A 16,955-nucleotide genomic window follows, 5' to 3' on the forward strand; every position below is an offset into this window, starting at 1 on the left:
CTAGAATCTAGGGAGTACGATGAGGAGGGATCTCTAAGCGAAATCGATTAGGAGAATGGGTCGTCACACAGCCTTTCAATTCTATCATGGAATATAAATGGCTACAAGAAAATATCGGCACAGATCGAGTTCGATAAAATTATAAAGAGTAATGATATTGTGTGCCTTCAGGAGACATGGCTGTGTGACGATACCCTAAACTCCTTGGTTATGGAAGGATTTGCCCAACACTCTAAAGCAGCAAAGAAAAATAATCTGGGGAGGCCTTCAGGGGGTCAATTAACGCTAATCTCCACACAGATAGTCAGGAGGGTTGAAAGGTTAAAACTACTTAGTGATTGGGCACTAGGTTGCAGAATCTTATTGCAGAAGGCAGATCCCAGATATGAGGGAATATGCATTATAAATGTGTATATACAGAAGGGAAAGGCCCACGAATATAAGGAGAATTTGGGTAAACTGAAAGAAGATCTGGAGTCAACTAGTGCCAAGCATCTAAAGGATTTAGTACTAGTAGTAGGTGATTTTAACCATAGATTGGACCCCAAAAAGGTAGATAGTTGGCACAAAGAATTGCTAGAAGCATATAACATTGAAGCTGCACTCTTTCCAAGGGGGGAGCTCTCACAGCAGGATGAGTCACTTAGTCAGCTAATGGGGTCCTTGGGCATGGTATGTGCAAATGGTAGATTTCAGCAAGACCAGCCCGCGGGAAAGACTTTTGTGAGGGGCCAGCAACCTTGCCCAATAGACTATATGTTCTGTCAGGCCTGGTGCTTTAATCAAATAACAAATTTTGAGGTGGCGAAAACGACAGGTAGTGACCATTTCCCTTTGAAGTTAGAAATACGCATCCCGAAATGTAAACGTAGAGAGAGAGTTTTACAGGTCCATGTGGATTACCCCAAACGATTAACAACCTGTATATCAGACGAACAGATAGAAAAGCTTGGGCTAATTCAACAATCAATCCCAACTGAAGAAATTCAGTCTAATGCAGGAATCCCGTGGTTTGAATTGACCATAGGTAAGCTGGCAGATTCTCTCAAGAAGGAATTCAAGGTAAAAAAGCCAGGACTGAGCAGCTATGTAGTTAATAAAAATAGGAAACCCTGGTTTGACGAAGAATGCAGGGTAGCTAAGGCCCTGATAAGACAGAAGGAGAGAAGAGTAAGGGCCATGTTTAAAGTGGACCTATATCAAACACTTCAGCAACTAAGGTTAAAGTATAAAACATTAATTCGGAATAAAAAAAGAAGGTATGAAGAGAAATGTTGGGCAAATATGTTGGAGGTGATTGAATCCAAGGATGTGAGAGGGTTCTGGAAATTAGTCCAAGAGAGTTTGGGCGGTAAAGCCGGTTCCCTCGCTTGTAAGGTCCCGGAAGATGATTGGGTAGGATATCTGGAATAAATCTATGGAAGATGGCCGACACAACCAATACCGGGAACCTTAGGTTGGCCACGGATGAGGGATGAGATAAAGGACCATTTTACCCCAAGGTATATAACGGAGATTATAGCTAGTTTGAACCTTACACGTGCCGCAGGACCAGATAACCTCCCAGCAGTGATAATTAAAACGAGGCCTGAATGGTGGGCAGAGTTCTTTGCAAAGATGTTCCTGGTAATCTTGGATACGGGAATCATCCCAGAAAGTTGGAAGGGTGCAATTATTAGGCCTATTCATAAAAAGGGTAGCCACACAATGCCGAAAAATTATAGGCTTATAAACCTCCTCGATATAGGGGAAAAAGTCTTTGCAAAAGTAATTTTAAATTTATTAAAAGATTGGGCAGAGGAAAACCAAACCATCCCCCCGGAACAGGGTGGGTTTAAAGCCGGCCACTCTACTATCGACCATTGTTTTGCTCTTTGGGCCATAGCACGGAAGTCAATGGAATCGCGGGGTAGGTTGTTCTGTTGTTTCGTTGACTTCCGTGCAGCCTTTGATCTAGTGGACCGGGAGCTGCTGTGGGAGGCCCTAATTAGTCAGGGAATTCCTAATGATATACTGCGGCTGCTTCAAATGCTCCACACTAAAAACTGGGCACAGATAATTTTAGACATAGATGGTAGTCTATCAGGGAAAATAGAAATTGGAAATGGTCTGCGTCAGGGATGTGTATTAGCTCCCCTATTGTTCTCCTTGTTCCTAGCAGACCTACCATCAATGTTGGGGAACACAACTGAGGCAAGCCCGAAACTAAATGGCAAGCAGATAGCATGCCTACTCTACGCCGACGATCTGGTGATTATGGACCAGACCGAGGTTGGCTTGCAAAGAAAATTAAATGCTTTCAATGACTACTGCTTAAGAAAAAAACTTGTGATAAATATGGATAAGACCAAAACATTGAGCTTTGGCCGGAGGAAAACTGAGTTCTCATGGTGGATCGGGTCAGAAAAAGTGCAATCAGTATCAGAGTATAGATACTTGGGGTTATGGTTCCAGCAGAATTTGAAATGGAATACCCACTTAGAGGCATCTAAAGTAAGAACCTCTGCATCGATTAGCGGTCTGAAATTGTTTAACAAAGCCTATGGTGCTATGACCGACAAACCAGTACTAAAAGCCTATGCTGCTATTGTACCCCCACAATACTTGTATGGTGCTGAACTGTTGTTCCTAAGTGGTAAGGAAAACTGGGATGTGGAAGAAGGCAAAAACCTAAAAAAGTTATTTACGCTCCCCCGGTCAGCAATGGTTCAGGCAGTAAGACTGGAACTAGGCCTGACTTCATGGGGTATACAAGTTGGTATGGCCCTTTTGCGCTTTTGGCAACGCCTAGAAATAGGCGCAATTACCAAAATATCTCAATGGGGCAAAAATGAAATACAGGACAGCGAACTAAAATGGGCAAGAGAGACCAGGGGGAAAGTAACAAAGCTATGCTTGAAGATGAGAGTTAATGTGTGCCCTACTGTCTCCGTGGCTAATATTGATAAAAAGTTACTCAGGTCAACGGGAAAGGAAATATCGCATGCACAGGACAAAATCTATCTTGCAAGTAAAACCTCGACCAGTTTTATGATTGATGCATGGAATAATGTTTATTGCTTCCCCTACATAGATAAGTTACCGGACCGTCAATTACGAAATGAGGTTCTGAGGGCTAGAATTGGGGTTAACCCTTGTTATATGAACAACTCGGTAAAGCGGACCATGATCAATGAGGAGGGAAGCTGTACTTGCTCTTTAGGGTCCAAATGTGATATGCTGCATATCTTATTTGATTGTCTGAAGTTTTTGGACTTGCGTATTAAATTTTTAAAACCAATTCTTATGAAATATGAGATTAAAACTAGGACCCAGGCTGTGACACTGATGACAGAAATGTCCCACTTAGATATTGCTGTGGCAATGGGGAAATATATGCAAAAAGTGAAGGCAGTTTTATATCTTTTAAACAAGTTTTAATAATTAGCATTTTTAAAATATGCTTTTAGGGTGTCTGTGTGTAATGAAATGTTTTATTTAACTTTTTGGATGAACTTTTTATCGATATGTATTGTTTGTGGACCAACGGTCCAAATAAACGTGAAATAAACTTGAACTTGAACATTGCTACTCTCAAACTGAACTAATAAAGTTACTACACCCAGAAAGATCCCAAAAACAGTAATAAATGCACTCCAGCTCATCCTTGGAGTAAGTCTAGCACCAGGCATCGCCCCTCACAAGTACTGCAACCCAGTCCCATAAAAAAAATGGAGGCAGGGTCTTAATATAACACCCTATAGATGATAATATTAAATAAATGTTATTATTTCAACTTTTAAATTAAGCATATGTAAAAACTGAGGCAGTGTTAAAAAGTTGGATTACTTTACAAAGTAAATATTTTATAGTTGTAAAAATTAAAATAATTAACTTATTTTATTAATTAAAATTGTAAACATCTCTGAAAGTAAAATTATTTTAATACAAAAATACAACTTTAAAATGTAATAAATATTAAAAAAGAACATGCTAGCGGTTTTCATTTTGATGACAACTATTTATAAATTGATTACAAACTAATTATTCCATAAGCATTTAATTTGATGACCTAATGTGCTGTAACATTTATTTTTTAAGTTCTCGGTTAATGATCATTTTAAATAGGCTTACAATTTTATCTTACATTTTAATATTTTTCGTATTTTGTAGGATTGAATAAACTTGATTATTTTTCCCACTTCTTTGTGATAGGGAAATTTCTGGCTCAGTAAGGATACAGGGGAGGCGGGGTCCATACAACATGTGAAAGAGAAATTGACCATTGGGGTCATATTAACGGTCTCACTCATGGGTTGCCTACCATGCCGAGTAATGAGTGACGTTCTAGTTGCGTTCAGCAGGTGTTGTTGGGGTGTTCCTGTTGTCCATCAGTACATCTTCCCATATCTCAGGTGGGAAACGTCCTTTAGGACGAAGAGGGAATCACGATGTCACAGCGCCAGCAACAGAACAAATGCGTCTTTAGCACACATTTGTTCTGCACGCTAGTCGTTACAACGACTTGCTTTAGGAGGGCGCAATGGTGGAGCGGTGTTGGAATTAAAGTCCAGTATCTTCCACACTGTTGCGCAGACTGGAGTTGGAACAGTAAATTGAACTATTCCATTATCCATCACCCCCCAAGGCAAGTCTTTAAAACCACTTGCGTGCAGAACAAATGTGTGCTAAGGACTCGTTAGTTCCAGTGACAGAGTTCCTAAGGCATGCCTGAAAAACGCATGCAGAATTCCGTCATACATTCATCTCAGGTGTGTGCTTTCTGTTGGGCTGCTGTTGAATTTAGTGATTCTTTCGCGTAGGCAGACTGCTGCTCTTATGATGATTTCTCTTTATGACGTACATACCACACTGCATTACCTTTTTTTGGAGGCATTTCAGGCTTGGGTCAACTTTTACGAGATGATGAATGTTATTGCTAAAGTATGTGCATCGGCCGCGGCCCGTGCAGGTAAGAGCGGTGGGGCCGGGTAGGGGGGATTTCAAGAGACGATGACCAGGAAAAATTAAATAATTTCCACTCAACATTGTCCGTTGAAACCCCACCCAACCGGCCCCACCGCCAGTGCCGGCCTGGGAACCAAAACTAGCATTGGCAAAGTGCTCGGCCGGCCCCCCCCTGGTGGTTGGGGGTGCGGCCGAGCTGTTTACCACGGCCGGTTTGTTCCGATTTTGTTTCAGCTGCCGATATTGCAGCTATACTACAAAAACAGCCCTGTAACAACATCGGCCCCCAGGGGCCCAAAACCGCCCCCCAACCTTGGCGGCCCACCGGGGAAATGCCTGGTGCCCGCTACGGCCTGTCCGGTCCTGCCCACCGCTCTTACCTGCACGGGCAGCGGCTGATGTGCATATTGAATATTTCTCCTTTAGCTTAAACTGGCACCGGTTGGCTATTGCTTTAGGTTTTTTGCTGCGAAGTCTTGACTTTGTATTTTGAGTTGATAATTATCAGGTGCCATAGATTATAAGGGCTTTGCAGAGCCCAAGGCTGCGTTGTAGGACTTCCACTCTAGTGCTTAGAAGGGCTCAGTCGTCTGAGAAGGGAGTTATTCTGTGTTTTATTCGGCCATAATCCCAGACTGCTGGTATTTCATGTGCCTGTTGCATAGGGTTGGGGTAAGGGTCCTGTCCTCTCTCTTTTCTTTGGTCTCTATCCTCTTATCTCTCCCCCTCCAACTCTCCTGTCACTGCCCCTGTGCGTTTACTCTCACAGGCTGGCTCTCTCTCTCTACCACCCTCTCCCTCTCTCTCTTCCTCCTCTATTTGTTCTTCCCATCTCTCTATCTCTCTCCCTCTCTCCCTCTTTTTCTTTCCCCCTCTCTCCTGCTCTCTCTCTCCCTCTTCCTCTCTCTCTCCCCTCTCTCTCCTTCACTCTCTTCTTCCCCTCTCTCTCTCTCTCTCTCTCCCCTCTCTCTCCTTCAATCTCTTCTTCCCCTCTCTCTCCCCCTCTCTCTCCCCCTCTTCTTCCCCCTCTCGCCCCCTCTCCTGCTCACTCTCTCTCTCCCATCGTCTACCACTCTCCCCCTCTCTCCCCCTTATTCCTCTCTCTCCCTACCCTCTCTCTATTTTCCCCCTCACTTTTCCCATCTCTCTCCCGTTCTCTCTTCTACCATTCTCTCCTCCTCTCTTTCTCCTGCTCTCTCTCTCTTCTTCCCCTATCCTCTCTCTCCCCTTCTCTCTTCTTCCCCTATCCTCTTTCTCCCCTCTCTCTTCTTCCCCTATCCTCTCTCTCCCCCTCTCTATTCTCCCATCTCCTCTCTCTTCCCCCGCTCTCTCTCTCCCCCCCTCTCTACCTCCCCCTCTCTTCTTCCCCTCGCTCTCTCTCTTACTCTCTCTTCCCCTCTTTCTCTCGCTCTCTCTCTACCCCCTCTATCCCTCTCTCTTCTTCCCTCCATCTCTTTTCTCCTCTCTCTCTCTCTCTCTCTGTCTCTCCCCCTCTCTTCTTCCCCTCGCTCTCTCCTTCTCTCTCGCTCTCCCTTCCTTTCTTCTTCCCCTCCCTCCCCCTTTCTTTCCCCCTCTCTCTCTCTCTGTCTGTCTCTCCCCCTCTCTTCTTCCCCTCGCTCTCTCCTGCTCTCTCGCTCTCCCTTTCTTCTTCCCCTCTCTCCCCCTTTCTTTCTCTCTTTCTCTCGCTCATTCTCTCTCCCTCGCTCTCTCTCTCACCTTCTCTGTCTCTCCCCCTCTCTCTCTCTCACCTTCTCTGTCTCTCTCCCTCACTCTCTCTCACCTTCTCTGTCTCTCCCCCTCTCTCTCTTTGTCTCCTTCTTTCTCATATTATATCTCCCCCTGTACCCTACACTTTGTACGGATCTATTCTGTGCCCTGTGTCAGTGTATATAGCTATCCTGCATCCTGTTTCATTGTAGATACCTTTCCTGTGCACTGTGTCTTATCTGGCTATCACGTGTCCTACATCTGTGTGTGTATGTAGCTATCTCATATCTATGTATATCAAATATACTTATCTTGTGTCTTATGTCTTTGTCCAGCTGTCCTTTGTTCTGTATTTATGTATATATTTATCCTGTATTTATGTGTCTAATTATCATGTGTTCTAAATCAAACAAAGAATCCTTTAATAGAATTAATTTGATTTCATTATGAATTAAAAAAACTGTCTTATGAGTAAAGCAAATCTGTAATGACGGCCAGGTTTTGATCTTGCCGGGCGGGATAACCCATCACAAATAAAAATTTGTAAATTGATACTTGTATAGCACACTACTCACCCGCAAGGGTCTCAAGGCGCTTGTACGAATACCGCTGTGGAACCCATCCTGGCTTTCCCTGTGAGGCGTCCACTCCTGGGCACCCCCAGGGTGAAGGCCAGGCATCCTTAGCATTGTGGGGGCCGTTGTGGAGATTAAGCAAGCTATTGCCCAGAGTTGCAGAGTGGGACCCCATGATTAGAATAGGCACCGAGGCGAGAATTATCAGGTCAGTGGAATTTTGAGCCCAAGACCCGCCAAGGCGGGGAATTGAACCCTGGTCCCGGGCTAGACCTCTGCATCAGGGTCTGCCACTCTAACCATTGAGCCACACTTCTCCACCTCATCATCAATCATCAATCCCGTTCAGAGTGCTAGTTCTAGAGGGTAGAAAAATAAATAAAGGATAAAGACAAAAATAAAAGGAAGATGAGCAAATTTCTCCAAATATGTCTAAAACCAGACTGCTAGTGAAAGTTATAATTATGCTCACATCCCGGTATGAGATAGATGATTTTGGCTTTGTACTATGTGAATATTAGCACGTGTCTGTATCGGTGAAAAAACACCAGACCAAGTCGAATGAAAACAGAGTACAATAAGTGAGATACCAGATGTGCACATTGGAAGTCTTAAGTTATGAAATTTACTGTAAGTTCAAGAAGAAATATTATCAGTACCACAGAGAACAGACAACTCCTTGAAAAACTTTAGCATTTGATAGATCAAAATCATTGAGAAGGATATAAGATTCCAAGTCCTTGCTAAGGGGAGTCCTGAATTAATGCGAAAAAGAAGTACTGCATATAAGACATTATAAATTACATTGAGATGAGATAACTATTAGTGGTGTACAGCGTGTTTTTTAAATTGTAGAAAGTCCCACAGAGGTTTTTCATTATTGATTTTTAAGTCTGAACAAATAATTGGACTTTGAGTGAAACATAAATATAAGTAAATATTAGTGAGACGAAAGAGATGTATTAAGCAGGATCATATTGGCGGAACAGGTAATGTCTGATGGAAGAGGAGGGAGTTATATTTAAGAAAAATGGATTAACACGCTACAAACCGTTAAATATGGGCTCAATAAAGATTGTAAATTACATACACTTATGTGTTAATGTGTCCAAGATATGGAGTGCTGGGGGATCACTGAAGACAGTCTGAATTCTTGATGGACTGCAGTACAACAATCAGAGATTTGGTGTTTATGGTGTCTCTTACCCGCCTAAAGATATGTTTTGAATTTACGTTGAAGCTGATAGTATGTGGGTCTTGATCTTGGCGTTTCAGTGCTTTTCGGTCACAAGAAATGTGTTTTTTTGGCCAATAAAAAATCAAAGGCCTGCATAAAATCTTAAAAATATCAAGAAAAATCATCAGATATATGAATGAGGCTTTTCTTTCAAATAAAGATTGATGTGCATTTCCTTAGTTAGCACTTATTTTAATATCTTTTGTTTATAAACTGCGTGGCTCAAGATGCTTTAAGTGGAGAAAATGAAGGGATCCAATTCAGGCGTAGCTCCTCCCACCTCTACAGAATAGTCACGAGTGGGCTTTCTTGCACACAAGAAGTGCCCTTATTGGTTCCACAATGGGATTATATAAAGGCCCATCGCTCTACAACTCATAGAGAAGGCATTTTGAGAGCCCTAGATATAGAGTTGCATGGACTACGCAAGTTCGGTTGCAGGCCCTTCTAGGTCTCCCAGTTACCATTGAGTGATCCACTGTGATTTGTAAGAAGACATCTATACATCAAGAAGCCTCTTCCTTAAGAACGTGTTTTGTGTTAAGCCCACGTTTTAAAAATGATCACTGTGTACTTTATGTGTGGTTTGCAGATTGAGACAAACCATCATACAATGTCATACATGTGCATGCCCGCAACAGACATGATAGTGTGATACCCTCATGAAGAAGCAAAAGTAAGGGAATAGCATCACTCTAACGCCCTTTTTTTTAGCATACCGGTATTAGGGTAATGGATTGGTTAGCTAGTTATAATTCGTTGACCACAACACCTACTGAAGTGTAAACACTGACACAAAGCTCTTTCTTCCAGGTTGTGGAGACAGCTCTCTGAGTTATGACCTGTTCCAGAAGGGCTACACCTCAATCACCAACATCGATTACTCACCAGTGTGCATAGAAGCAATGAGCCAGCGGCACGCCCATTGCCACGGAATGGCCTGGACCGTAATGGATGCTCGAGCGCTGGCCTTCCCTAACGAGAGCTTCGATGTAGTGCTGGAGAAGGGCACCTTGGATGCCATGATGGTTGACGAGCGAGATCCTTGGAACGTGTCTCCGCAAACAGCCAAACTCCTCGACCAAGTTTTGAAAGAGGTGAGGAGATGTGGTGCAGTGGCTCAGTTGTTGGCCTTGAGATCCAGAGACCAGGGTCTAACCCTGGCTTCAGTACTAGCGCCACAATCATATGATTCGACTAAGTTCATCGTTTTCTCATGCCCTCCATTGCAAATACCTCCAATTGTTAATAATATGATGTAAAATGTAATGATGTGCAAAGCACTTTTATATGTAATGTTCTGCCCTACTCAAGACCTTTCTCTCTAGCAATTCCACAACCAATGACCTCATGCATCACAGTGTTTCTATATTCAGCATTTCTGGTGTAAATGCTATATTTTAAAAAGTACAAAAGACAGCCTAATGTAACAAAGGAGAAATCTGAGTCACAAGGTATTTTTATGCAGAAAGGTGATTGAAAGAGGGCTAGGCTTGCGAAATCAGTTTGCAGCTTCCTGGAGATCTGGAGAATTGATATGTTCAGGAACCACCTGGAATTCTGAGAGAACCGCACAGATGCATCAACAGCGCCCACTTTCTCCTGTACTGACTAATCCTGACGTAAGATGGGCAGCACATCTCTTTTGAGGGTAACAGTAACAAATTGGGGGACTTGTGTGAATAATTAGGTCTCTGCCTGTGGTGGTGAGGTGAAACTGGACACCAATGTTTCACCTGTTGCATGTGTACCAAGGCATGGTTGAACAAAGGTCACTTCTGCATCATCCAACAATCGGGCTACTGATAGTGAAATTACGTGGGTTCCTTCTTGTATCTCCAAGGTATCACCAATTGTTTCTTATAGCGACTCCCTGTCTTTACCCCGGGGATCTCTCCAGACTTCTTCAGAGTTCGGCCTATGAAAGGACTTCAGATACTTCACTAGCCGACATATGTGCTCACCAGTCCCTTACGTTGGGTCAAAATTACCTCTGAACCTTACCACAAAGCTGGTGCAAACTTCTCTCCAATCTACTCATGATGCTGGCACTTTCTGCACCACCTAGATTACTCTACCTTTTTTCCTACTTAGGCCATCAAGGCCTTCTGTACATCACCTTCTTAACCTACTCGTAAGCCCGAGTCTTTCAGAATTCCCTCTCTGACACCATCCTAAGAGCTTGTCCTTTGATAGACCTTGCAGACCTTTCCACCTTCCCATAAACATTTACCTTCGATACAGCAGTTCTTGTTCATACATAATCATGCAACATATTGTCACTGAAAATACAAGATTTGAAAACAATATTATTGTCTACGGGTGCTTGTGGAAGACAGTTTCCATGGACTGGAATCTAGAGAATGCTACAGTGATTCTGGTATTTTACTGACCTCCGCTGGTCGTTTTCTATCAAGAAATTTAAATAGAGGCGGTCGCCAGAAAAAGAAAAAAAATCCCTCAGCAAAAAAGCGATTCTGGTATTTCACTGACCTCTACTGGTCATTTTCTATCAAGACAGTTAAATAGAGGTAGTTGAACAGAAAAAGAAGTCCCTACATGGAAGCAGACAAGTGCCAGGTCTGATCTCCAGACCCCACAAAGTACATACACATATAAGTATATACAATAGGTCTTGAATGCTCGACCTAAAAACAGTTTGTCTGGTACATTCCAAAAAAGAAATCTGCCATCATCCACTGACAAACTTGCGGTGATCCCCAGAACTAAGAGAGCACACTGGGGAGAGAAAAGTTTCATAGTAGGAACAGCCAAGCTGTGGAACAGGCTACCTTTACATTTAAAAAACTGCCCCAATGTTTCAGGAAACTATTGAAAACTTGGCTCTTTGGAAATCATTTATAGGTCACTAGTGACCAGCAATAATTTATTGCATAAGCAGCGCCAAGACGCCTCCGGGCATTCGAGCGCTATAGAAAATATAAAATCAAAATTAAATGAAAATAACCTTTCAATGCAAATGTCAACGTCTGTACCTCCCATCTCTACAACCTTCGTACAAGTATGTCCCTTGCTGTCCCTCTGTGATTTTGGTACTGCTTCTGGCATTTACTGTGTCCCCGGCGCTATTGATTCCACAGAACTAATTTCCCTCTTGAAGATGTGTGAAGTGGTACTTACCCTGATGACTGGTATCTCTCCATCAAGCATAACCAAGCCTTGTAATTATTCCTGAAAGAAAAGCCTACATCAGTGACGCGTAATACAGAACCTTGAGCTACAAGATCACGAAATTACAGCAAACACAAAACACTCCAGTTTCTCTGATTGGAAATTGTCTTCTGTTTTTGATTGTGAAGTGAAGGACGCCATCTTGTTTATATGGAGCTATCAATAGAGCTTGTATCGTCCACATGTCAAAGCACGTGTTCTATTGAAGATCGTGAGTCGAAGGCTGACCGTTCAGAAGAGGGTTCCGGGGCAACAGGACTCAACTAAAGGCAACCGTTGAAAATATTCGGTACTAGCCCCATTTTGGACCACGCATTCACGGCTACTGAGACCGAGCCTACGCAAGACCAAATGATGGATTTAACAGCACTCATCTTCTGATAAATTGGCTACAAGAGAGAGAATTAAAGAGCAGTGCTGAAGCCAAACTAGTTTGACATGACAGTATTTCAGGATCTGGCAGAGACTGAGGGGAGTTATTTGTCCCCAGCAGCAAATCCTGTATATGCTTCTCTGGACTCTTAGACCCTTGTATCTTAGAAGCAGCCCCTTTTCTTGCAGCCCATTGGGGGATGTTTTGGTATTTGTATGGCAGGTCCACTGAATTGCACTGCTTCAGGAAAAGTGGGCGTCTGATGGGGAAGTATGAAAAAGAGCAGAAATAACAGCCCATTATTGCCAATGCGACTATATATGCTAGGATTTGATAATACGCTGCAATTATTCCAAACTAAAACCCCTGGAGACTCTTGACATGGTCAAAGTTTTATTTCACTGCAAGTTAAGCAACATTTGAGTGCTGCTTGTGTATATGTTTACCCCTGACCCTCTGTACCAAGGGATGTGTGACTGCCCTGTGGTCATCTATAACCGTGGACCCCATAAAGGAAGTCAACCCATTTTGTTCTGGTTTGATATGTACGTAAAAGGGCTCTTTCTGCCACTTGGTTCAAATCTGCATCAACCAGGATCTGTTCCGAGCAAAGTTGAAATGAAATTAAATGGAATCCAGTATTTGTAAAGCGCGAACAATTACCCGAGGGTGTTAAGGCGCACGGGGGCCGTATGGAAGATCAAGCGAGTTATAGGCCAGAGTCACATGGTGCTCGGCTAACCTGCCATTGGGATTTGAACCGTGAGCCCCCGTGGTCCGGAATCAGGCGCCTGGCCGCTGCGCCACACCTCTTCCCAGTTCCCCTCTATGTCAAAACTGGGAGTAAATCTGTGATGCTGAATTAGCAGGGAAAAGAGCAAAAGGAAGTACAATGGTAAATAGATCTTTTAAACCCCCTGTCAGATCCTGTTCACAGGGCTACAGGGGAAGTAGCAGCCACTGGACCTTAAAGCGAGGAGGGAGGTTGTTTGCCTCTGATGTCCCGGAGTCCACTCTACAATGGCTCTGCTAACTCGTCCAAGTACAACCCCTTCTGCACTTGACTCTCAGTGATAGAGATGGGAAGCAGCCACAGGCTTCTCAGGGTGGTAGGGTAGGGGCGCTTGAGGTCAGCACTCAACAAACACAAACCAGCGTAATAAATGATTGGCCACCCCTGTTCTTTTACTTTTAGGAAGAAAATGACAAAATACTGCACATACAACATGAAGAAGATGTAAGGTAATGTTTTGGGTCCTTGAGGTTGTCGGCACACTTTCCGACTGTTGACCCATATGTCCAGAAGGTCCCCCAACACGGTCAGTGCCGTATGTGATTAGCCTACGATGCAGAACGTTCCTACTCTCTCAATGCACAGTTTCTCCCAGACTTTTCTTCCACCCACAAACCAAGGCTTCTCAGAAGGAGTTTGGTTTGGGCACTCCTGTGGTTGATTCTGCGAGCCAACTCTCTCGCTTCTGAGAGCGTACAAGCCAGCACTCCTCGATGACTGTGGCGGCGCCTCACAGGCAGTGATGGTTGTTCCAAGAGACTCTGGATTGCACATGAGTTGACTAAGAAGGTATTCAAAGATCCGTGTAGCCCTTCTTCAGCCAATTGGACCCAGGATGGTGCAACCACACACGTCCAGTCCTGGGTTAATGCAGCCATACACAGGCCAGTCTTGTTGAGGTGGCCCTGTTGTCACTCTATGGTGAATGGGGCTAATATCACTCTGCGGGGTTGTCTTTGGGTGCGGTATCTCCGGTCATGCAGCAACTTTTTTGTTGTCGCAGTTTCTGAGGTCACATTGCAACTTGTCTCTTCTGGCACGGCGCCTCAGTTCACATTGTTGAGTATCTGAGCCCCTACTGCAATCCTGTGATCTTCGTCCCTGCACCACAGAGGGGAGAGGCTTCTTCCTGACAGCTGTGGGGCATGCAGATTGCTTTCCACAGTTTACGCCTTCTGGTAGACCCCATCGGCCTCATGCTGCACCGCTCTCCTCCTGGACAGTCAGTCCTCTGTGGGTCGGTAGGCTCCTTCCCTCTCTCAGCAGGCAGGCAAGCTTCTAGACCCTTCAGGACTGGTGAACAGTTCTTAAACAAGAGATCCAGACTTCGGGTAATGTCCCCTCACCTCTGGGAGATTGCCGGTCAGGCGTACCTGAGCTTGCACAGCAGTCCGCTGCGAAGAATCCTATTTCTTGACCACAAAGGACTTGGAACTGGAACAACACGTAGGGCTCTCAGTCCCATTTGTATACACAAATGTCAAAAAGGAAGATATGAATCCACAGTCTGAAACTGTAGAAGAGGTTTACGGTGGTTCTTCTTTCAATGGTCATTTACTGGCTGTTCTCCAGACACAGCCTGTGTGCAGGGTGATGCTTCTCGCAGCACGGCAGTTTAGAAGATGGAGCAACCACATGAGAGGCACAAAGAGCTGTGAGGTTTTTGTTCTTGGCTGTCATCAGCCCACTGAAGGGGTAATTAGGGAAAAGTCTGTGCTCCATCTAAAGGTTTCTTCTCCTTGCACAACACAGGGTGCAGTCCCACTCCCCACCTTTATCCTCCACCAGATAGCAATGTTCAGGAAGACTAATCAATAGGTCCCTGCTCAGCCAAAGGCCTGGAGGATGTGGACTAATGGCTAGAGTGGTCAACCTTGACGCTGGGGAACCGGGTTCGAGTCTCGGCAGGGACGCTCAACATCCTGTGATTCTGGGCAAATCACCTAATCTCCCGGTGCCTCACAAAATGAATGTGTCCATCTGGAATACAACCTGTGCTCATATGAAGCGCTCTGATACCTTGTCAAGTACGTGCTACATAAAACTACAACAAAAAAACAATATCTAAAGGACCCCTCTCTCCTCTGCCCTCACTTCCATGCGTTGGACTCCTCCCCCAGCTTCAGGAATGTGATCAATACACATCCACTATCTGGGAACACAAGCTCCTCTCTATCTTGTGCAAAGCAAATGTAAATGTAAATCCGTATTTGTAAAGCGCAAACTACTCCCCCTTACGGGTTTCAAGTCGCTGGGGAGTGTCGAGGAAATTAAGTGAGCTATTGCCTAGAGTCACATGGTGCTGAGCTGAGCAGCCGCGGGAGCCGGGGATCGAACCGTAATCCCTATGCTCCAAAGTCAGCTGCCCTGGCCGCTGCACCACACCTTTCCAAGCCAGGCCATTGTTATCCTGAGTGGATTCCACTGGCATCTATTACTCCGGTGCACTCACACACCACGAATGCACAATGCAGGCTACACATATCAACATTCATCACCCATGTGAGTTTTTAACGCAGGGAACTGGGTAAACTCATAGATAAAACTATATCTTTATATGAGTGGGCCACAGTGTTCACTCCAGTGACTCGGGTAAAAAAGTCTGATCACACTATAGTTTATCAAAATACGGTACACTGCCGCTACCTCTCCGTAAGTTAAACTCATGAGAGGGATGGTAGTACATGAGGGTACCCTTGGTGCCCCCCTGCAGAGGGCCTCTTAATGTCAAGTAATGTAATGTCAAGTCCTCTGTGCACGTGCTAGATTAGTGTGACACAAGGGCCAAAAATCAAACATCAGGATTACAGATTCACGCAACTGGGTACTCAAGGGCAAGGGAACATGCCTGTACACCATGCAGGCGACATTCCAGCCAGCACCCCTCTACCCACAATAACTTTGTCTGCCATTTCCACTTAATTTGTGCAGAAAATTTGAAAAGGTGGCCCCTATGCTGGGTTGCCAGTAGCCAGAACTCACCTCAGACACGCCGGACGCCGAGGACCTTTGCCTGTGCATTTCACTGCTGGGACCCTTGCCTTGCTGCCTTTCCTGCCGGGGCTCTGCTTGCGGCTACACCGCCCTGTTGCCCTGTTGCCCTGTTGCTGTTCCCCCTCGCCGCAAGTGCCGCAGGTCATCAGGCGCAGAGCAGGGGGAACGGTGCACACTACAATACCCAGTAGGTCGCAGCTGGCCACGCCCCCAAACACGCCCGGAGGCGCTTGAAAAGGGCGTCTCATCTACCGGCGAGTGGGTTGCCAGTAGCCAGAACTCACCTCAGACACGCCGGACGCCGAGGAGCTTTGCCTGTGCATTTCTCTGCTGGGACCCTTGCCTTGCTGCCTTTCCTGCTGGGGCTCTGCTTGCCGCTACACCGCCCTGTTGCCCTGTTGCCGTTCCCCCCCGCCGCAAGCGCCGCAGAGTGGGGGGAACGGTGCACACTACAATACCCAGGAGGTCGCAGCTGGCCACGCCCCCAAACGCGCCCCGAGGCGCTTGAAAAGGGCATCACATCTCCCGCCTCGCGGGACGCGTGCGGGCGGTCGCCGGGCTGAGCCCGGGCAGAGGGCGGGCCGTCTGTGGCCGTCCGGGGCCGGTTAAGGCCGGGCTGGGCCGCCCTCCTTAACTTTGACACATTCCTAAGGTACTTTGTTTTCATTCTGGATGATTTTCTTGCTGGGGGCATATTAACAATAATACATTGGCTTCACTATTGAACTCTCTGTTGAACTCGCCTCATCTAACACAAAACTGTGAATTGGGTTAAGGGCTGGATCAGACTGCTCTAGACTCTATGTGTACCTACGAGTAGGAATTCAGGGTGGACAGGTTGGGCGATAATCCTTCGAACCCCAGTCATGACCAAACCACCAAAACCACGCTCGGTTACGAGCAAAGCAAACCTAGTTGATACACCAAATCAGGTCATTGCTGGAACAATTGATGTACCCCCTAACAAAGTTAAAAAACCTACTGCGATAGACCTGATGTTGAGGAAAGTCTCGGGGGAGATTGAGCGCATGGAAAGGAGCTTGTCCTCCTCACCAATCCCAATAGTAGTTACACCCACACAATGTAGAGACCAAACTCTCTCAGAAAGCCCAAACATAGAAACAGTGAGCAACTCAA

General features: G+C 45.2%; 1 protein-coding gene across 1 annotated transcript in view; it reads left to right on the forward strand.

Annotated features, from left to right (window-relative positions):
- Window positions 1-16,955, forward strand: part of EEF1AKMT4 (EEF1A lysine methyltransferase 4) — a 169,978-nt gene that overhangs the window by 62,135 nt on the left and 90,888 nt on the right. Inside the window, exon 2 of the mRNA XM_086949477.1 lies at window positions 9,280-9,563. Coding sequence (XP_086805603.1) covers window positions 9,280-9,563 — 284 coding nt within the window. The remainder of the gene's footprint in view (window positions 1-9,279; window positions 9,564-16,955) is intronic.

Source organism: Lissotriton vulgaris, unplaced genomic scaffold, assembly GCF_964263255.1.
Source record: "Lissotriton vulgaris unplaced genomic scaffold, aLisVul1.2 SCAFFOLD_1206, whole genome shotgun sequence".
NCBI lineage: Eukaryota > Metazoa > Chordata > Amphibia > Caudata > Salamandridae > Lissotriton > Lissotriton vulgaris.